This window comes from Cetorhinus maximus, chromosome 1 (assembly GCF_964194155.1).
Source record: "Cetorhinus maximus chromosome 1, sCetMax3.hap1.1, whole genome shotgun sequence".
Taxonomy (NCBI): domain Eukaryota; kingdom Metazoa; phylum Chordata; class Chondrichthyes; order Lamniformes; family Cetorhinidae; genus Cetorhinus; species Cetorhinus maximus.
The window spans coordinates 118,060,829-118,084,110 of NC_135879.1; the positions used below are offsets into that span (position 1 = coordinate 118,060,829).

At 43.9% G+C, this 23,282-nt stretch overlaps 1 protein-coding gene across 1 annotated transcript in view; it reads left to right on the forward strand.

The window, feature by feature from the left end:
• The first annotated feature begins 18,356 nt into the window (after positions 1–18,356).
• stim2b (stromal interaction molecule 2b) overlaps positions 18,357–23,282 on the forward strand; it is a 157,243-nt gene continuing 152,317 nt past the window's right edge. The window contains exons 1-2 of the mRNA XM_078546000.1: positions 18,357–18,424; positions 19,616–19,804. Of these exons, the coding sequence (XP_078402126.1) occupies positions 19,636–19,804 (169 nt within the window). The 5' untranslated portion in view covers positions 18,357–18,424; positions 19,616–19,635. The remainder of the gene's footprint in view (positions 18,425–19,615; positions 19,805–23,282) is intronic.

Sequence of the window (23,282 nt, forward strand, 5' to 3'; positions counted from 1 at the left end):
CATCTGCACAGCCAGGGTAAATCAACCTTCTCATCCCTCTCAGCTCACGCTCTCACAAGCCCCTCACACATTCGCAGGATGACAGTCCACAGGGATCTCACACACCACCAGCACAAGCGACATAGGTGGACAATCGGGCACGAAAGGCACCATTGCGGTTGGCAGGGAAAAAGCCACTTTTCCCACCAGCCACCATACTTAATCCGTGGAGGGAAAAATCTCACCCAAAGTTGATGGAGAGAAACTGATGTGTGCTAAGCATTTTGTAATCTGAAAATTTGCATTTTCAAATTGCAAAATCTTCATATACATTAAGTCCAAAGGCAAAAGCCTTTAAGTTCATGTACAGAAATAAATAATCGTAATTCAGCACCAAAAATGTAGGTGTGCACTGGCAAACTGCAAATCTGTCCACGTGACCTCTTACACACAATAAAAAACTGTCTGTGTTTGGTTTCTTTGTTTCCCTTAGCCCACTTACCCTTTATCTAATTATTTGGCTGTTGTAATTAATTAAAATCTTCCAAGCAGAATGGTACACAATTACTAAATGCATTACAGCATTTAATAGATAAGAACATATAATGTTACTAATCAAGCACTATCATGATATCAGTCACATGGAATCATTTTATGTGGTAGCCCATAATAACAGACCCAAAGGGTGAAATATCACTACCCCTGCCAACATTGTCAAACATTTGTGTTCATGTAAGTGTTTTTGGCTCTGTGTGTCAGTGTTTGTTGACAAAAATTAGTGTGGTCCCTCTCTCCCTAGGGCCACTCCATCAAGAGTCTTGCTACTTCCAGAAGGGAACCCAGCGGTGCATAATGGAGGTAGGGATTCTTGTAGAACAGAAGTTTCCTTTAACAGTACGGCATAATTGGGATCCCTTCCATTAGTTTCAGGATTCGCTTAGGAGAGGTGATGCCATAAGAGGGAAGATGGCAATGAAGAGAAAATAAATGATTGACAGTGAAGGGGAAAAATATTGGAAAATGGACATTAATGAAGGAAAAAGAGTAATAGATGGTAGTGATGTGGAGAAAGGGGAAAATAATGACAATGAAGGATGGGAAGGGGCAAACTAATACCAAATTAAGGGGACAGGAAAGGGCATTGAAGGAGAATGCTAGCATGAATGGGAAGAGGAACACAAAGACCTCTTAATTTGCCTGGAAGAAGAGAAGACTGCCAAATTGATTTCAGAGGTGGGGGATGGGGAACACTGAAGTGTGTCGGATACAGAAGAGTGCTGGCTTGAATGTAAGCTAGAAAAATAAACAGCTTGTACTGTTGGAGTGGCGAGGAATACCAAGATGAATTGAGGAGGGGTGTGAAGGACAAGATTGCCACATGAACTGTGAGTGTTTGGGAAGGAGACTGGGAAAGAGCATTGGCAAAGCCCGCTCCTTCACCATTCGGGTTCTCAACCTGCAACTGGTCCCGCCATGCCGGCAGGGACTAAATGCAGAAGATTTTGCCCATAAACTATCATTTCAGGTGTGGACCCTTCATTAGAGCTGGAAGAAATTACAAATGAACCAGATTTAAAAAATAATAGAACAAAGGGGGAGAGGGGAAACCATACACACAAAAAAAAACAATTAATTGAAAACTGCTTAAATGGAAAACATGAGATGGCGAAATAGCAGAAATAATAATTAGCATAGGGGGAGAGCTTTCTTTTTAAGTTCTATGATAGATGTTGGAAGTTTCCTGCTTCATGTCTTGACATGAGCAATATTGTAAATGTGAATGACAGGAATCAATCTTTAATGTGATTGCAGCTTGTTTACTGATTAGCTGATATTTTGTGTTTTAGGTACTGAATTTATGTGGTCATTAAATTAAATTAAATGCAATGTGGGATCAGCTCTCCAATCAGGATCCCATTGTATGAATGAAGAGAAGCTGTTTTAAACTGTGCAGAAGGTTTATATATACAGACAGAACCATTTCAGAAATGCTTACACAGTGCTACATTGCACCTCAGAGTAAATCCTTCTGACTTCAAAATATCAGATATATTAAGACAGAGAGATTCATGAATCATTTCAAAACAACTTTTGCTTTTCCTGTGTTCAGGTAATCACGACTGCCTCAGTAAGGCATAGTTTAGAATATCCAAATTATAGAACTGTTTTTATAATGTATGGAAATATATTACTTTTTAAAAGTGATTGGAGCCAAAGATTCTTGGACTCACTCCACCAGTCTAGTTGCAGCAAAGCAGAAATCTCACTCTGCTGCTCACCCTACTGGAATATTTGGGTGTAGGCCAGGACAATCTATTTAAAATATCTCTGGTGAGCACAAATTGGGTGACAGCTGGATGGGGGAAGTGGGGATGAAATGACACCAGACAGCCAGATGGGGAAAAGACTGGGTGAGGCAAATCAAAAATTGCTGCTACCCAGATCAGAGGACTGATAGGAAAAAAAGATACAATTTTGGGATCTTACCATGTCTTGATCCTGACCTGGAGACTTTGCTGGGCCTCACTTGCACCCCTCCAAAGGCCTGGAAACAGTTTGTTTCCCAGGTAGCTGGGTTCGCAGGAGGGGAGAGCTGTGGGAAATCTGTCAGCGAAAGCCTCTCTGCTTGTCCTATCTGCTAATGACAACACGGGCCTAGATTAGGGTGGATGGAACTTGCACCTGCAAAACATCTTGTCAGCTCTTCTAAGCAATTTCCTTTCCTGTCACTTGACTCCTGACCATCTTGTGGTCAGAGTACACCCTAGGCCTCAATGGAATTCAGAGACATTGTTCTCTGCCGAAAATAAATGCTTGCCTTTCAGTCACACCATGCTCCCTTTTCCAGACCCCTTGCATTCAAAATACGTTAAATGCACTAAATATAGTGTTAAGTGGCACTCCATAATAGGGCCCATTTAAAATATTATCCTCAAGTATTTATAGGGAAAATAATTCAATCAAATGTACAGTAGCCATTTAATCCATTTGGGTAGAATTCTGACAATAAATTAATGTGTGAACCAAGCAAGAAAGCTTTAATTTCCAGTCAACATCTTAGTTTACCATTTGCAGTAAGTTGAACCCTCTGATCTGAAACAAATTTGAATACTCATATACAAGACCTCCACGAAACAGTTTTCCTATCAGTAGCTAAAAATGTAATTGTAATGATAGAATGGTTACAGTCCAGAAGGAGGCCATTTGACCTCTAATGTCTGTTCTGGCTCTCTGCATGAGCAACTCAGTGAGTCCCACTCACTCACTCTTTCCCTTTGGTCTTGCAATTTTTTCTCTTCAGATGCTTATCCAATTTCCTTTTGAAAGTGATAATTTAATCTGCCTCCACCACACTCTCAGGCAGTGCATTCCAGATCCTAACCCACATTTCATAAAAACATTTTTCCTCATGTTGCCAATCACCTAAAATTGGCATCTTCTGGTTCTTAATCCTTCCACCAATTGGAACAGCTTCTCTCTCAAAGACTCTGTTCAGATCCCTCATGAATTTGAATATTTCTATCAAATCTCTTCTCAAACCTCTCTTCTCTAAGGAGAATAACCTCAGCTTCTCTAATCTGTCCATGTAACCTTACTCCCTTATCCCAGGAACCATTCTCGTAAAGCTTTTCTGCACCCTCTCTAAAATATTCCTGTCTTCCGAGTGCAGTGCCCATAATTGGACACAATACTCCACTTGAGGCCAAGCCATAAGTTTTATAATGTTTTATTATAACATTCTTGCTTTTATGTTAAATACCTTTATTTGTAAGGCCAGGATCTCCTATGCCTTTTAAGCACTTTCTCAACCTACCCTGCCACCTTCAATGATTTGTGCACATACACCCCCAGGTTTCTGTGTTCCTGCACCCCCTTAAAAAATATGTCCTTTATCTTATATCGCTTCTCCTTGATTTCCGACCATAATATACCACTTGACACTTCTGTGCATTGAATTTCATCTGCCATGTGTGCACATGCGGCACTTATGCAGCAATAATCTGCTCACTGACACTCAGTTTGCGTTCCACCAGAGCCACTCAGCTCCTGACATCATCACAGCCTTGGTCCAAGCATGGATAAAGGAGCTGAACCCCAGAGGTGAGGTGAGAGTGACTGCCCTTGACATCAGGGCAGCATTTGACTGAGTGTGACACCAAGGAGCCCAGCAAAACTGAAGTCTTTGGGAATCATAGGGAAAACTCTCCGCTGGTTGGAGTCATACCTAGCACAAAGAAGATGGTTGTGGTTGTTGGAGGCCAACTATCTCAGTCCTGGGACACCGCTGCATGAGTTCCTCAGGATAGTGTTCTTGGGCCAACCATCTTCAGCTGTTTGATCAATGTCCTTCCTTCCATCATAAGGTCAGAAGTGAGGATGTTCGTGATGATTGCACGATGTTGAGAACGATTTTTGACTCCTCAGATACTGCAGCAAGACCTGGACAATGTTCAGACTTGGACTGATAAGTGGCAAAGAGCACTCATGCCACAAAAGTGCCAGGCAATGACCATCTCCAACAAGAGAGAATCTAACCATCGCCCCTTCACATTCAATGGCATTACCGTTGCTGAATTCTCCTTTATCAACATCCTGGGAGTTACCATTGACTGAAACTGAACTGGACTAGCCATATAAATACTGTGGCTACAAGAACAGGTCAGAGGCTGGGAATCTTGTGGCGAATAACTCACCTCCTGACTCCCCAAAGTTTGTCCACCATCTACAAGGCACAAGTCAGGGATGTGATGGAATAGTCCCCACTTGCCTGGATGAGTGCAGCTCCAACAACACTTAAGAAGCTTGACACCATCCAGGATAAATCAGCCCACTTGACTGGCACCCCATTCACAAACATTCACTCCCTCCACCACTGACACACAGTGGCAACAGTGTGTACCATTTACAAGACGCACTGCAGTAACTCACCAAGGCTCCTTAGACACCTCCTTCCAAACTCATGACCACTAGCATCTAGAAGGACAGGGAAGCAGATATATGGGAACCCCATGAGCTGGATTTTCCCCTCCAAGCCACTCACCATCCTGACTAGGAAATATATCGCCATTCTTTCACTGTCACTGGGTCAAAATCCTGGAATTCCCTTCCTAACAGCACTGTGGGTGTACCTACACCAAATGGATTGCGGTGGTTCAAGAAAGCAGCTCACTACCACCTTCTCAAGGGCAATTAGGGATGGGCAAGAAATGCTGGCATGTCAGGCCCACATCCCATGAATGAATTAAAAAAAAAACTTCCTGGCCATGTACTCAAAGTTCTAGACACAGGAGTGCACATTGTGTTCAGAACAGATGGTAACCTCGACAATCTCCAAAAGGTCAAGACTCATACAAAGATCACAGAACTGCTACTAAGCAAACTCTTTTTGCTGATGACTGTGCTCTCATAGCACATACTCCAGAGGACATCCAGTTTCTTGTTGTCCACTTTGCCGAAGTCTCAGAACACTTTGGCCTTGCAATAAGTGTGAAAAAGACATATTTTGTAACAACTTGCCCCGGCCACAAACTTCAAGATCCCATAGTCATGATCAACAAAACAGCCCTCAACTCATTTCAGAAGTTGGGAATATCCTCTCCAACAACATAAAATCGATAAAATCATCCATCACCTGGCAAAAGCAAACTTAGCATTCAACTGGGCTGAACCACAGTCTTTGGCGAGAACATGGAGCTTGTCTCAAAACAAAGATCAAAGTCTACAAGGCAATGATTCTCACATCACTTATCTATGGCTATGAGGGATGGACAACCTGCTGCTGTCACATAAAGCAACTAGATGCATTTTGCCTTCACTGCTTAAGATCTATCCTCAACATCAAGTGGCAGGACAAACTCCCTAACACTGAAGTTCTTTCAAGGTGGTGCATAACTGGTATCAGGAGCATATTCATCAGAGCTCAGCTTTGTTGGGTCAGCCACATGATTCATATGGAAGATTCGCGCATACTAAAGGCGGTTTTCCACTGCCAGCTGAGCACAGGCATTTGCACCATTGGACATCCCAAACTTTGATATAAAGACATTCTGAAAACCAATCTGAACCTATAGATTGGACTCCACTACATGGGAAAACCAACCCTGGACGTATCTAACTGGAGAGGTCTCTGTCATCAAGTAATCTCAACACTTGAGGAGAACAGAGTGAGGTGCCTATAGGAAAACCGAGCATGCTGCAAAGACAGTGCCTTCACCAACCCCTCCAACAGTGGACTCATATGTAAATTTTTCAATCGGATTTGCAAATCAACATTTAGTTCGACATCATATATGAGACGACACCAACTCAGATGGTGAACAATTGGTCTCTTTGCTGAACACTTATCCATCGAAGCGATGGAAGAATCCAACAATATATATCAAGAAAACTAGTGGTCCTAGTACCAACTCCCGAAGAACCCCTCTGTATACTGTCCACCAGTTCGAAAAACAACTATTTATCACTACTCTCTGTTTCCTTTCACTCAGCCAACTTTGCATCCACGCTGTCATTGTCTCTTTTTCCCCATGGGCTTCAACTTTGCTGGGAAGTCTATTAAGGGGCACTTTATCAAATGCCTTTTGGAAGTCCATGTACACATCAACTGCATTACCCTCATCAGCCCTCTTCATTAGAAAAAAAACATATGAATATAAGAAATAAGAGCAGGAGTAAACTATTTGGCTCCTCAAGCTGATTGGTCATTTTGCACTGGGACAAGACGGGATGCTAATTTTGATGCATTGGAACTAAAAACTATGTTGAAGCACCCTAAAGCAAAGAATGTTTTAAGGGTAAATTAAAAATTCAATATGCAGGAATGCATACTTAAATTTCCATCCTTGGTGAGCAAAAGAACATGAAATTAGTTATTTTAATGATGCTTCTCATGCCAATCTTCCTGATGGGTGTTCTAGTACAGTGAGTTTCATAATAGTTTTAGTGGGTGTAAATGGGAAATGTTGCCCTTTAGCCTGAGAAAATAAAAACAGTTGTTAAAAGCACTTTAGCTGCAGAAATACTGGCTATTATGGAACCAGTGAATATGGGATTCTATTTGTCAAACGTTATACAGGAAATTCTATACAAAGGGTGTACTGAAAACATTTTGTCCATTGAATGTTACATAGAAAATTGTTGCTTGTGGGTTAATGTTCACTTGACAAAACTGAAAGTGAAAAAGGATTATTGCTGAAAAAGACATTTTGTCAAAGCTTTTCATTTTGCACTCATCAGGAAGAATACCAATGTCAGGGGAAGCAACAAATTTATACTGTATGATTGGTTGGCAAGTGGACTCTGATTGGTAGAGGTGTTGCCATGGGGAATGCACCAGTTAATGGTGACTGACAGTTAACTGATAAGCATTGTTTGAAATTTAAACCAGGCAACTTGACTCTGATTGGTCAAGGCATTGCCCTGAGGAATGAACCAGCGAGTGGCTGTCACTTATTTTTTTTAGCTGAAACAGGCTCAATGTGTGTACATGTTCTTCCTGTCTGCAAAGAACAGGGCCCTGTGTATTAATATGGATTACCTGCCCTCTTCCACATGGTGTCCAATGGTATGCTTGAGGCCTTACGTGACCAATGGGCACCACAGGGGCTGGAGGGCATCATCAGCCCAGGAACATTATTTTAACTTAATTTGATAAATTTCATTTAAAGTTTTGTCTTTGTGTTACAATGCCCCTTTGAAGAGCTGGTAACTTGTTTATTAATTTGTAAATTAATTTATTTTATTAGTATACTCAAGAGTATAAAGAAACACTTTAATTTAATGGGATAAGTTTCTGTTAAAATTGTTTGTTTGTTACAGTGAAGTTACAGTGTTCCTTTAAAAGGGGTTGATCATTGGGTTATTTGTTTATGGGCCTCAAAAAGAGTATAAAAGAAGGAGTAATGGAGCTTGTGGTACAATGATATTGTGTCTGACTCTGAATCACAAAGTTGTATGTTCAAATTATGTCGGTCTCAAAGAGTTTTGCACTTCAGCCCCACGCTCCTGATCTTTAGCTACCTGGGGCAGGCAGGGCAGTGGACCTCCTCATTAGCCTGCTCTTGTATCTGGCCATGGTGCCCATTAACAGGTCCAGGCAGCAGGCGGTTGAGGGGGTTGTTTGACCTGACTGCCTGCCCCATTCCCTGGTTACTTCCACACTCAGGTGTCCTTGGAGAGGGAGAACGTGGTGCCCGCCAATACACCTGAGGCTTCCCGAAACTAGTGGGTGCCACAGGGACTGGAGTGCATTATCTGCACCATAAATGACATTTTAACTTAATTTATGTTTCCTTTGATATTTTTGTTTTAGTTACAGTTCCCCTTTAAGAGGGGGTGGACCTTTAGTTAATGGGTTTATTTGATTATTTGAGAGTATGAAAGAAAGACAAACGGAGCTTCTGGTGCAACGGGAGTGTGTCTGACTTTAGATCACAAGGTTGTGTATTTAAATCATGTCAGGTCTAAAGAGTTTTGCACTTCAGCCCTACGCTTCTGATCTTTGGCAATCTGGTGTGGACAAGACAGAAGACCTCCTCCTGGGCCTAATCAAGGTGGCCATAAACAGATCCAGGCAGTGGGTGGTTAGGACTTGACTGTCTGCCTCTCTTCTATTGTTATGTCTGCACCTGGGTGTCTTTGGAGAGGGAGCACATGGTGTCTGCTGGTATGCTTGAGGCCTTTCGTGACCGGTGGGCACTACAGGGGCTGGAGTGCATCATCAGCCCCCAAAATATTATTTTAATTTTGGTAAGTTTCTGTTGAAGTATTTGCTTTTAGTTACATTACTCCTTTAAGGGGCTATAAATTTGTTAATTTGCTGTATTCATATACCCAAAAGAGTATAAAAGAAAAACTTGTGGGACACTGTGTGTTGGCAGGTAGGAGGCAGACATATGTAATACTGCATTCTGTAAAGAAACTGATTATCAAGAAAAGGATTTGTGTCTAGTTTCATACTTTACCTTCTGGCTGCCCCGGTGGAATTTGAACTCATGTCTTTGGAATATTAGGCAAGGTCTCTAGATTAGTGGTCTAGTAACATTGTCAATATGCTACCATCCCCTAGCTAAGGAGCATAGAGAAATAATGGCCAGTACCTCAGCAATTTCCTCCTTACTTAGCTTAGCATCCGCTGATGCATCACATCTAATCTTGATGACTTATCAACTTTAAATATAGCCAGGCTTTCTAATAGAGTCATAGCTATTAACCTTCTTACAACTAGTTGGTGAAGTAGGAGATCAGAAGTCAATCTTTACTCTGATTTAAAATTATTCACAAAATGAGACATTACAAATGTATAGCTCCTAACTCTATAAACTGCCACCAGTGTCAATAAGTGTCTCCTCAATCTCTCTTGAGCAAAACAAGTAACTAATTAAACAAATTAACTAATTAACAGTCCCTTAAAGGGACACTGTAACAACAAAAAAAAACTTTAAAGGAAACTTATCAAAAATTAAATTAAAATAACATTCCTAGGTCTGCTATTGCACACCAGCCCTGCAGCGCATACCAGTCATGGAAGGCCTCAAGTGTACCAGTGGATACTGTGTGCTCCCTTTCCAAGGTCAGTTGGGCATGGTTGTAACCACAAATGAGAGGCAGGCAGTCGAGTTGAACAACCCCCTCAACTGCCCGCTGCCTCGACCTGTTAATGGCCACCTTGGCCAGGCCCAGGAGCAGGCTAATGAGGAGGTCCTCTGCCGCATCTACCTCCTGCCTGCACTGGGTGGCCAAAGATCAGGACCGAGGGCTGAAGTGCAAACAAAACTTGAAGAGCAGCCCCCTCAAATAATGAAATAGGGGCTACAACCTCAGACAACTTATATTTGTTGGGATTCTAACAGCTCCACCTGCTAAAGATTTGGTCTTATTGGTAGTCTTGTAAATATGGTGCGAGCCATTTACTCATCCTGCAAGAAATGACACCAAAATAGGGTGCATCAAATCTGTGGTCTAATGGCTACCCCAATCACATCATTGTCCACTGTATATTGCGCATACTCACAAATGGGCCTAAGGCTGCCCAGTTCACCTCAAATTAGGGTAAAGTATCTCAGAAATTTGAGCAACAGGTAAAGTTAGCCATTTCATACTGCTACTATGTATGCAGTATACTATGCAGTAGCAACACAAGTGGTATTTTCCGCTAACAGGATGCTTCTGTCAAGCCAAAATGATCTTCTGCCTGAATGGGTAATATGGTACATGTATTTCAGTGCTGGTGTGATGCCAGGCTGTACGTCCTAGAGACTGGTAGATCATATCAAACAGCATGTCCCTTTGGCTGTTTGCAACAGGTATAGTACTGACCATACTCAACCAGCCCATGCTTGTAAAACTCAGGACACAATGTCTAACATTAGATGTGATTCTGCGATTAAGCAGCACTTGCTGAACAATCCTGAGTGTGCTAAGAATTACACTAACAACCAATTTAAGATGATTAGTAGGGTTCACAACGTGACTCACTTACATTTGCTAGAATCTACATATATTCATACACAAGGAACAGTCCTCTTCAGGCAAAAGGAACACGTCCAGGCGTTGTGCCTTTTTTGAATTAAACCAAAGCATGGGGGACAATAATTCCCTGGTGTATTCTCCATAGCAAAACCTTGACCAATCAGTCAACTTGTCAACCAATCAGCACCCTTTTCTCATGCAGAAGAAATTGTTGTTCCCTTTGAATTTTGGTAATCTTGTGTCTGTCCTGACGAATGCAAGGTGAAAAGCTTCAAAAGCATGTCTCTTCCCTCAGGGGAGATGTTGGCATAGTGATAATGTTGTTGGACTAATAATCCAGAAGCCTAGGTGAATGCTGTGGGGTCATGGGTTCAAACTGAAATTTGAATTCAGTTAATAAAACTGGAATATAAAGCTAAGGCCGAATTTTCCAGTTCCCCACCCTCCCACAACAGATTTAATGGTGTGCGGGAGGGGGACAATGGGGCAGGAGCTGAAAAATCGGTTTCCCGCCAGCATAAAATAATGGCAGGAACTTGTGCTCCCGCCCGTCAGGTGGGTCGCCATTCCTGACAGACTGGCATGAAGCCATTTTGCATCCTATTAATGGAGTGCAGATGAAGGACCAGAGTTGTCTCCCCCGTAACATATCCGGACCAATGTGGCGTGCACATGTCAGACTTGCAAGAAGGCCTGGGGCAGCTCGCAGAGATCGGAAGGGAAGATGGAGGATTCCAGCAACTGGACCCTGACCTTGGAGCACCAAGTGCAGCAGTGGGTGAGTGGACCATCTACGATGTGGATCTTCTAACTTCAGGACCTTCCATTGGGTGGATCTTCTCCTTCAACAGTGGGGATGTTGATGTCCGGGCATCTTTTAAATCTGCACCCAGATATGATGGCAGATCATGAACCATCCAGCCTGCCCTGCTGTGCAAAGCTTCGGGAAACCTCCGACTGCATAATTAATTAGGTCAGCATTGCGCATTACAGTGCGAATTCCCACCAGCCTCCATGATGGGAAACCCTCCCCATTCCCGCTCCCACCACAGGACTTAGTCTTGGAATGGAAAACTCCACCCCTATTCTCAGCAATTGTGACCGTGAATCTATCATCGATTGTTATAAAAACTCATCTGGTTCACGAATGTTCTTTAGGGAAGTAAATTAGCCATCCTCACCTTGTCTGGTTTACAAGGCACTCCAGACCCATCCCAATGTGATTGACTCTTCACTGCCCTATGAAATGGCGTCACAAGCCACTCAGTTCAAGGGCAATTAGGGATGGGCAACAAATGCTGGCCTTGCCAGTGACACCCACATTCCTTGAAAGATAAAGAAAAAAAATGATCAAGTTCTGTACTACGAAGTGGCTATTACCAGATTTTAGATAAGAATTATTGACTAAAAAAGTGTTGTGACACCCAAAGGTTGATTTGACTTTAAGATCCAATATAACGAAAGAAAACTGTAACTTAGCTGGAGGACAAGATTGAGAAGATCTTCAAATTTTTTCGGAGGGTAAACATCTATCCTTCATTTAGATATTTGGTCAATTTAAGTAGAAACTTACTAGTCCGTGCTATTCCCCCATACAGGACAAATTGTTGTGAAAGCACTGGGCATAAATAATTGAGTTTTTGTTTCAATAAAAGCCTTTAAAATCTCTAAAAGTAAAATACTGCAGATGCTGGAATTTGAAACAAAAACACAAAACGCTGGAAACACAGCAGGCAGGCAAAATCTGAAGAAAAGGGGAAAAAAGTAATATTTCAAGTATAATCTTTTGTCCAAAACTAATGAAGGTTATTGGCGAAACATTAATCATTTTTTTTCCTCCACAAGTACTGCCTATTCTGTTTCTTCTAGAATTTTTTGCTTTTGCTTCTGTAAAATATCTGCTGTAATTGCAGAATATCCTTCATAATTACCCGCAGTGGCACTTCACCTGCACATATGCTTTAGTTACCTGTCTTCTGGCCCAGTGGACAAAGTGATTGTCAGCAATGGTTTGTATACTGTGGGATTTTTATGTCCCGAGACAACAGCTGTTATCCTTTTTCAGTTCCAATCTAATTATTATAAAGACCAAAACCATTTCTCAACGAATGACTAATCATTATCTGCAGCCAAGCAGAGTTCAACAGAGATTGAATTCCTACGCTGCTAAGTATTGGACAGTCAGCTGTCAGGGGTTTCTCAACAGAGCTTATTCAAAAGTATCTCAAAATTTCAGTAGGCTTTTTATTGAAAAAGAAGGAACAACATCAGTGAAATTGAACTTTGGTGGGAATGCAAAACAGATGGGAATAATGGACGTTCCTTATACATGCCATCTGATTTTCCTATCCATTGAGTTTAAGCTGATAAGAAGCTGCTTGGACTCAGGATATTACTAACACAACAACTCACTTTTACTACACCAGCTAATGAAATTGGGCCCTTACTGAGGAGGACTTTGCAGGGTTGACTAGGCTGAGATTGCCTTAGTCTTGTCCCAGTAAGATGTCTGGGTTATTGCTGATAGACCATCTGATCTTCTGTGGTATGCACCTGTCTTAGGTGCATTATTGTCATGGTTTCTATTGCATCAACACTTGGCATCACTAATTAAATACATCTACGTTTATGTATCCATTCTAGGTCCATCATTTACACGCCATTATATTACAAAGTCACATGCAATCAATCCATAGTAGGGAAGTTGTTTTAGTTTTTTTTGCTATTTGCTCTTGCGATGTGGCATTTGGGGAGTTCTAATGTTCAGGGTGGTAGAGGTCGCAAGAAGGAGAAATGTGGTTGAAGTAACCTAGAGAAACAGAATTAGTGGCCAGAATTTTCCCGTCGGCGATTTGGGGGCAGGGCCCGCTCGCCGACGGGAAAATGATGCGGGATGACGTTGGGAGGAACCCCCGACATCATCCCGGTCCATTTAAATATTGAGGAAGGCGGGCGGACAGTGAAATCAGCTGTCCGCCCGTCAACCTGTCAATGGCCAATTAAGGCCATTGACAGGATAATTAAGATCATTAAAGACCCTGCCCGTCTGACCTTAAGGTTGGCAGGCAGGCCAGGAGCCCCAGCGAGCTCCTGATAATACATGAAACCTTATCCACTGGTGGAATGAGGTTTCATGTCCGTTTTTAAAAAGTTTAATAAAGTTTATGTCCTTTTTATTAACATGTCCCATCTTGTGTGACATTGTCACATGAGGGGGAATGTTAATAATTTTTATATTTTTAATGTTTTTTACACTGTCAGTGATCTCCCTGAGACACAACTTAGTCTCAGGGAGCAGTGCGCTTTTCGCGTGCATGTGTGAAAGAGCGCACTTTGACAAATGGGGAATCCCTCCACCCCCCACACAGGAAGCACATAGCGCTTCCTGTTGGGTAGGCCGCTAGGCGGGCCTTAATTGGCCTGCCCACTCAAAATGGCGGCGGGCCCCGTTTTGGCGGCGGAGTTCGGCTGCCCGCCCGCCGCCGAGCCGGTGGGGCCCGCCCGCCCGCCCGCCCATCAAGGTAAGAATTCTGGCCAGTGTTTCAGGTTGGTGACCTATCATCGGAACTGGGAAGATTTAAGAGATGTACCAGGTTTTAAGCGAGATAAAGCAGGGAGGGTGGGAAAAAGAACAAAATGGAAGGTCTCTGGTTGGGTGGAAGGCAGGAGATTAAATGAAAAAAAGATTTCATGGTGCAAATCCAAAGGGGGTGGTAATGGGACAAATAAAGAAACAAAAGATAAGTCTGGAGGCTGTGTGAATGGTAGAATCATGAACAGCTGTTGTGCAAAAGCAGAACAAAAAGGAAAAAAGAGAAATAACAGAAGGAAAAAAAGACAAAACCAGCAAAGAAAAAGTAAACAAAATGGCAGCAAAGGTTGTGACCTAAAACACTTGTACCTCAATGTTGCGTCTGGAAGGCTGTAAAGCGCCCAGTTGAAAAATGAGGTGTTGTTACTAATCTTTCGTTGAGCTTCACTGAAATGCTGCAGAAGGCTGAGAGCAGAAAGGTCAGAGTGCAAGCAAGGTGGAGAATTAAAATGAAGCACAGGGTCATACTTGCAGACTGATCAAGGTGTTCTGCAAAGTGGTCACCCATTCTGCAATTGGTCTCCCCATTCTGGAGGAGACCACATCGTGAGCAGTGAATTAAGTATACTTGAATTAAGTATAAATTGAAAGAGATTGTCTAGTGCCAGTATTAATCTCTCTGTTCTATTTATAACACAGGGTAAAGTATCTCCTCAAGCAAAGCAATTTCATGGTTTTACAATGCACAAAACACTACTCTGGCACTTGCAAATGTTGAGAATACTGGTGTTTTAGGCAAATAATAGTTAATTTTATTTGATGGAGATACACAGTAACATGGGCCAGGATATTTTGAATGGCAGGGTTTCCCTTCACATCCCCGCCGACTCTGCCTGTCCTGCAGCCATTTCACACTTGAATGGGAGTCAGTTGGCTGCAGGTGGGACTTCAGCCCCTTGGGAGGAAATCCCGCTTTAGAGAGCTGCCAGCTTGTTGGGCTGATTGGCCGGCAGCTCTCCTGTCACTGCAGCAACAGGAGTTGCAGTGGATAGAGGAGTAAGTGCATGAAGATGACAGAGTCAAATTCCCAGTATGGACGGAAAGATAAGTTTTCAGGGTCCCAGGTTGGGAAGGGTAGGGAAGGCCTTGCTGGTTGGAAAGTGGGCGATTGGGGTGTAGGGGTATGGGCCGGTTGGGGCGGAGGGGCAGTTGTAGGGAGGCCCAGCAGCCACTGACCTTAAGTTGGGGGGTACCCGAGGTTAGAAAGGGGGTTTCTGATGGAGGTGCTCCCCCCACTTCCAGCCTGAGGCCTAAGCCCAATCATTTTTGGGCTTAAGAACAAAAGAAACAGGAACAGGAGTAGACCATTCGGCACCTCGAGCTTGCTCCGCCATTCAACAAGATCATGGCTGATCCTTTTGTGTTTTGATTTCCACATTCCCATCTAATCCCGATAACCTTTGATTCCCTTGCCTAACAAGAATCTATCTACCTCCGCCTTAAAAATATTAAATGACCCTGCCTCTACCACCTTCTGAGGCAAGGAATTCCAAAGTTGCACAACCATCAGAGAGAAAAAAAATTCTCCTCATCTCTGTCCTAAAAGGGCAACCCCTAATTTTAAAATAGTGTCCCTAGTTCTGGACTCATCCACAAGAGGAAACATCCTTTCGATGTCCACCTTGTCAAGGCCGTCAGGATCTTGTATACTTCAATCATGTCACCCCTTACTCTTCTAAACTCCAGTGGAAACAAGCCCAGTCTGTCCGACCTTTCCTCATAAGAAAACCCACTCATTCCAGTTATTAATCTAGTGAACCGCCTCCAATGCATTTACATCTTTCCTTAAATAAGGAGACCAAAACTGCACACAGTATTCCAGGTGTGGTCTCCCCAATGCCCTGTACAACTGAAGCATAACATCCTCACTTTTATGTTCAATCCCTCTCGTAATAAAGAATAGCATTCCATTAACCTTCTTAATTACTTGCTGTACCTGCATAATAACTTTTTGTGACTCATGTACTAAAACACCTAGATCCCTCTGCACCTCAGAAGAATGCAGCTTCCCCCACACCAGGGAAACCTTCCCACCAGCCGTAAAATTGAGGCTGGGCAGGAAACAGCCCTTAAGTGGCCAATAATTGGCCACTTAAGGGCCTCAATTGGGGCAAGGGCAGAACTTGCTAGGGGCCTTGCCCGCCCCAGCATAAAATTGCTGCGAGGTCAGGGTGGGCAGGAACCCAGAGGGAGTGTATTTTAATTCATTCATGGAATGTGGGCATTGCTGGCAAGATTAGCACTTATTGCTCATCCCAAAGTGCCTTTGAGAAAGTGGAGGTGAGTTGCCTTCTTCAGCTGCTGCAGTTCATGGGACAAAGTTATGCAGTGTGGATGTGGATGCAGTGTGTAGGGATTTCCTGGAGTTTCATCTAATGACAATGAAGCAGCGCTTCATATTTCCAAGTCAGGATGGTGCATGACTTGAAGGAGAACTTGCAGTTGGTGGTGTTTCCCAGCTTGCAGCCCTTGTTCTTCTAGGCAGTAGAGCTCTATGGTTTGGAAGGTGCTGTCGCAGAAGCCTTGCCAAGTTGTCACAGTGTATCTTGTAGATGGCATACACTAGTACCAGTGGTGGAGGGAATTAATGTTTACGGTGATGCATTGGATGCCAGTCAAGCAGGATGCTTTGTCCTGGATTGTATTGAGCTTCTTGAGTATTGTTGGAGCTGCAATCATCCAGGCAAGTGGAGAGTATTCAATCATGCAGCTGACTTGTGCCTTGTCGATGGTGGGAAGGCTTTGGGAGTCAAGAGGTAAGTCATTTGCTGTAGAATATCCAAGCTCTGACCTGCCCTTGTAGCCACAATATTTATGTGGCTGGCCTAGTTAAGTTTCTGGTCAATAGTGCCCCCAAGATATTGAAGGTGGAGGATTCAGCGATGGTAATGCCATTGAACATCAAGAGGAGATATTAGGTTATCTCCTGTTGGAAATGGTTATTGCCTGGCACTTGTGTGGCATGACTGTTCCTTGCCACTTATCAGCCCAAGTTTGAAAATTGTCCAGGGATTGTTGCCTGCAGACACAGGTTGTTTCAGTATTTTTCTCATCAGCAATGGAAGCCTTTTTCAAGACTTTTTGTATCACTATAATATATGAAAAATATAATGATCCTGCTGGAAAGTGGAGTTAAGGCCACAATCAGGTCAGCTATGATCTTGTTGACTGGCAGAGTAGGCTCGAGGGACCAAATGGCCTACTGCTGCTTCTATTTCTTAAATTCTTATGTTTTAAAAATGGAGTGATCCAAGGAACTGAAATGTAACTTGAGGGTAATGACTTAAATTTCAAAGCCGATCGGTCATTTATTGGTTATATTTGAGTGGCAGCACATATGTGGGAAAATTACTGGTTTAGGATCAGTGACTCTTTTCCAGATAAAGGATTGCTTGCTTTATGCAAAATGTATTTGGAAGACCCCTTTTACTTGTAAAAATAATGTGGCAATGCAAATTACATGAAGCTGTAAATGAATCAATGCTATCTCTCAAAAAAAGTCCTCTCTTTCTCCAACTACAGTATCAATAAACAATAATTCACAATGATACCTGGTATCTTCATGTGTGGCACTTGTGGCAGAACCTATTTCTAACGGATTGGTCTCTTCAGCCATCAGCAAAAGTGTGTCATATGAAGACGCCCCATCTGAATTGTTTGCTATGTGTCCATCATCTTTCCTAGGTAGAAGGATGTTGAAAAGGGATTAAAAATGGCCCCAAGTGCTTGAATGATGGCTGTGCTCCTTTAAAAAGTACCTTTGTGGACGTTGAAAGCTATACATGGATCTAAAGGCAAAGTACAGCATTAGGACATCTGATGAAAAGAAAGTTGTTCTGAAGGCAAAGCACCTTCTCCAAAACATAAAGTTGTATTGCCAGATTTGGTGAGAATGTGCTGGAGCACATAACAAATGCTGCAGTACTGACTGACACTATATTGTTCAGGTTGATCTGAGGTATGATTGCCAATCACTAAACTGCAAACAGGATGCATGTATGCACACTAACACAGCAAAGAATCGCCACAAGACCCTGCTTTTCCTTGTTTCATGCAGCCAAGGGAGCAATCTTTCTTGGAGCTATGAGTCACCAGAAAGATGCTGCACTAAGATCCACAAAGACAATACCCTTAGCGGCAGAAGAAGAAACTGTTTGTGGCTCTTTAACTGACCGTCTTATTCTGATCACCTGCTGCACCAATGGGGTGCTGCCATGTTGTGACAAAGCAACCAATGGCAAGAGGAGGGGCGAAAATCCGCTGCCCTTGCGGCGGGTTCGTTGCCGAGCGTGCGCAAGTCTCCGGGAGCGCGCGTGTGTGCGCGCACGCACTTCCTGCAAGCAGAACGCAGTTGCGCGAGCGGAGGAGAGAAGCCAAAAAAAAGTAAACAAACTTCGACAAAGCTCTTTAGCTGAAAGCTGAGGGGATTGTGTGGTTGGGGAAAGGAAACACCTACGCATCTACTGACTGAGCAGCCTCCGTGTTTAGGCCGGGGGTGGGGGGGAAAAACTCTCACTTTTTAAAAAATAATTACTATTCAGTGTAAACAGAGCCGCAGCGCCACGCAGCTGCACTCGGGGCCCTGCTGATGTCATTATTTGCATACTGACTTCCTCCAACACCCACACCACCCCCCCACCCGCCAACACTTCAACTCAGAAATCGGATGGGAAAAGTAATGATGTCGGGGATAGGAGATTGGGGGAGAAACCTACTTGTCAGATAAAGTTTCTGCTGAGAACGAAGGCGTTGAGACGCTGTGTGAAGAGATGCTGTGTGTGTATGTGGTGGGGGGAGGATTTGCAGTTCAGTCAGAGGGTGTGAGCGGCTTCCTGCAGCTTTCTGACTGACTCGGAGTCGTTGCGACTTCAGATCCCGGCCGGGCAGGGAGAGAGTTTCCCCCTCCCTACCCCCTTCACCGCCCCCCCCCCAACTCCCCTCCCGCGCCACAAAACTACCGGCATCGCTCCCTGAATCGATGCGGCTTCAATCCCCATCGACCATTAACTTTCCGCAGATGAAGATCTGTTTGAAGTTCCCGACTGAGGATCCGCACAGAGAATAAATATTAGCTAGAACAAATCGCAAAACCGCTCTTCGCATTGTTTAAGGTGAGGACCGTATGCATTTAAATGTTTGTTATAAAGTGAAGATTTTTGCAATCGATCAGTTTGTGTTGAAGGCTTTCCCCGGGTCTACAACAAACCAATCGACTGTAACACGGTGGAGGAGGGGGAAAAGATTTGAATTGCTTATGTTGAATGCAGTAGTAGCAGCAGCAGCAATATTTTTCTCATGTTGCTGATGCTAGTGCGGAAGCGGTGGCTCGGCTGAGGATCCTCGCGACTCCTCGGTCGTTCTGTTCTGGAACTTGGAACGATCCGGACAACATTCGAGTAATTGTGATTCAACAAGAGACACGTTCCATCCACTGGTTACTTGTAGCAGTGGATAATTGCTGCACTTTTCACATTCTCATGTTCCTAACTCCGTGGATGTATAAAATACAGAACGATTACTTCTCCCTAGGAGTTTTAAGTCTTTAATATTCATGATATTTTGTTTGCGCACTAGTTCCTTTAGGGCTCTTGGCAATGCTGCTAGTGATGAGGATGGGTTGGAGCCGGTGTGTGTTGCTGTCTCTGATCTGGATTCGTTTCTACATTCCCGCCGCCTGTCTCAGCCTTGCAGTCGGATCTCCAGCCGCCTCCAACACCGAGGAATTCTCACAGGCAGCAACGGGAGACCCGGACGCCCTTGCAGGTAAACTCCAAACTATCGTACTCAGTATTTTGCAACGCAGCTTTATGAACAGCGTCAAATCTCCCCAGTAGGCAAATACTCAGTTAGTTTATATTAACCGACCTAATTAAGCATGGAGTTAAGCGATGATACAAATTAATACAGCTCGTGCGGGTAGGGCCCTGGCTGTATTCTCAATTTCTAAGTGAGTAGCGACCACACCTTTGACAATTATTTTCTCAAATAGGTTTTGATGACGATTGTTCTGGACTGAATAAATTGAATTCTGCTTTTACTCCAAGGGATCTGGGATTTTTTTTAACTATAACATTGGGGATTGAATTCTGCAATTCTTTGTTGTTGATCTGTTGTAATTGAATGAAGACAATGTGCAGTTGATGGGACTAAATGGATGGGCAAAACTTTGACAGGTTGAGTTCAATGTGAGGAAGTGTGATCTCTGCAACTTTGGATTTGTGAAAGATCAATCAGAACATTTCCTTCATGGTGTGGAGGAGCAAAGGGATTTGGGTGTTCATGTCTATGACTTATATATGCACATCATTCACAGTTACAAAAAATATGTTCATTTATTTAGCGTGTGCATAGTCACAGAGCCAAGCAATAGCCTTGTCAGTGGCCAGATGGAGTTCTTTAAGCCCACCTTCAATAGCCCAGTCGATGGACGCTCCTTGACAATGTGAGTCATTGTTTGGACTGCACCACAGCTGCAGCCTGGATGGTATTGGTGATCCCACTGATGTTGGGTGGCTGCACGGAGGCCTTGGCCAGTTCTGAAATGGTTTAAAAAGGCTCGCTGTCGCTGCGGGAGATCAAAGCCGGGTGGACAAGGAGTGGGATCTATGATGAGAGAGTGGTTTCTGGTGGATGTTTTCTCCTGCCATAGGTCATCAGTTGTTAACTCCTCAGTGTGTTGGGTTTAACCATGTGGGATGGTGTGAGGGAAGGAGTACTGCTGGTGTATTAAGGAGGTCCTTGAATAAAGGCAGGCCTGGGTTGGAGTAGGCCTTCTCCAGCAGCCTGCCTGTTACAGTTACCCTCCTGATATGGAGGGGTAATTGGGGGACAGTGTCCCTCAGGGCTGGGAACCAGGGGAGGTGAATGGTTGAAGAGTACCTGTGATGAGCATTGATGCGTACAGTTGCACCTCTAAATCTGGTGTGTGCAGATTGGTACCATATTGATGTGCAGTATTCTGCAGTTGAGAACATGATGTACCAGGAGCAGAGGTCCTTAGTATCTTGGCCTATGATCCCCATGCGGTACCAGCCAGTTTACTGAGGAGGTTATTGTGGTTTTTGATTATTTTTTCCAGTCTTGAGCAGGTAGGTGCTCTCTGTATGTGAGGGTTCTGTCAAGGGTGACGCCTAGATAAACAGGGTGGGGATCATACTTCAGTCTCTGGCCATCTGGGGTGATGTTCAGTTCCCTCTTAGCACTGGCATCATGAAGGTGGAACAGAGAGACTGTTTTACTGGTGCTTGGCTATTGGCACCATGTCTTGCAGTAGCCAGCCAGCTTTGTAATATCATTATTTTAATGCACCTTCCAGCTCCGGGAAAGTCTGAACCTGTATGCAATAGAAGATGTCATCTGTATAGATAAACTTCCAAGACAGGATTAGGGGCATGTCATTGATGTACAAGTTGAACAGGGACCAGGCTAAGACAAACCACATGGGGTAGCCTGTTCATCTGTTTTCTCCAGGCCTTATTCTTGTCACCCATGTGTACCTTGAACCTTCTGTCCTAGAGTAGCAGTTCAGTGGCATCGGTAACCCAGGAAGGGAGAACTCTCAATGTTTTGACGAATAGGCCAGTGTGCCAGACTACATCGTAGGTGGCAATGAAGTCAAAGAAAATTGCCCCTGTTGTGAGATTACTTGGAAAGCCATTTTCAGTGAAAGTGGTTAATACGAGGACCTGATCACATGTGCTTCTTCCTTGTCAAAAGCCTGCTTGATCTGCGCTCAGTATGTTCTCCACTTCTAGCTTGATCTGCTGTAGGATTATGTGCACTACCACCTTGAAGCATATTGATAAGAGGGATATTAGCCAATAGTTTGTTGGTAATTGTGGGTCTTTGCCTGATTTCGGGAGGCCAACGTTAGATGTGCGCCAGAATTTTGGCAGGCAGTCTTCCCTCACGTGTGACCCTTGTAAAGAATTGTATCAACCAGGAACAGGCTCCTGGGCCAAGATGTTGGTGGACCTCAAGGGTAATGGTATCATAACCAGCAGCCATGCGCAGCTTGATGATTTGTAGTACTTTGTCCAACTCCAGGGTGGCGAAGGGTTCAGATTTGGAATTGTGCTGCCTATGGAAGGATCTCCACTTGCTCCAGATTTGCTTTGTCACCCTTTTATCCAATGGTGCCTTTCCCATTTTAAGGAGATGGCCCGCGACCGGATTGCAAGCTGCTCATCTGTAAATTACATTAATGGTTGCTGGGCTGCTCCGAAGTGGTGTACGATTCTCCAACACTTCTGACTTGAGCAGGTGAAGCCCAAGTTCTGTGTCTCTTCCCATCTGGTTTGGCAAGCACAATCCAGGGCTTCATTCTGATGGTCTGCCATGCCTGGGTCACTAGACAACTCATATTGTTGGAGTAGGGGGGCAGACTCCTCTTCCAGGCAAGGTAGATACACAACAAAAACAAAAATACCTGGAAAAACTCAGCAGGTATGGCAGCATCTGCAGAGAGGAACACAGTTAACGTTTCGAGTCCATATGACTCTTCAACAGAACTAAGTAAAAATAGAAAAGAGGTGAAATATAAGCTGGTTGGGGGGGTGGGGGGGGGAGGGGGGGGCAGAGGGGGGAGGGGGGGCAGAGGGGGCAGAGGGGGGAGGGGGGTGGGGGGGGAGGGGGGTGGGGGGGGAGGGGGGTGGGGGGGGGGCGGGGGTTGGTGGGGAGGGGGGTTGGTGGGGAGGGGGGTGGGGGGTAGAGCTGGATCAAACACCAGGAGAGAAATGGAAAGCAATGAAGGTGAACAAGGCAAAAGAGAGATACGGAAATCCTGTCGGAGAGAAGAGCAATGCTTCTTCAAGGTAGGCATTCCTTGAAGAGAAGTGGCAGTCAATTAAACACTAAGATAAAAGCAAAAAACTGCGGATGCTGGAAATCCAAAACAAAAATACCCGGAAAAACTCAGCAGGTCTGGCAGCATCTGCAGAGAGGAACACAGTTAATGTTTCGAGTCGGTATGACTCTTCAACAGAACTAAGTAAAAATGGAAAAGAGGTGAAATATAAGGTAGACACACAGCATGGTATCCCCTTGGAATGGTTCTAGTGCCTGCTTTGTAGGTGGCTCTGCAGAAGTGAATATGCCAGCTTTATGGGGATATTTTGGGATAGTATCCTTAAACACTTTGTTCCAATATCTCGCTGTATTCCTTGTTCCAATATCTTGCTGTCTTCCTATCTGTTGTCTTTTTGCAAGTTCCATTGCTTCTTCTTTGAGCCGGTGACGAAAA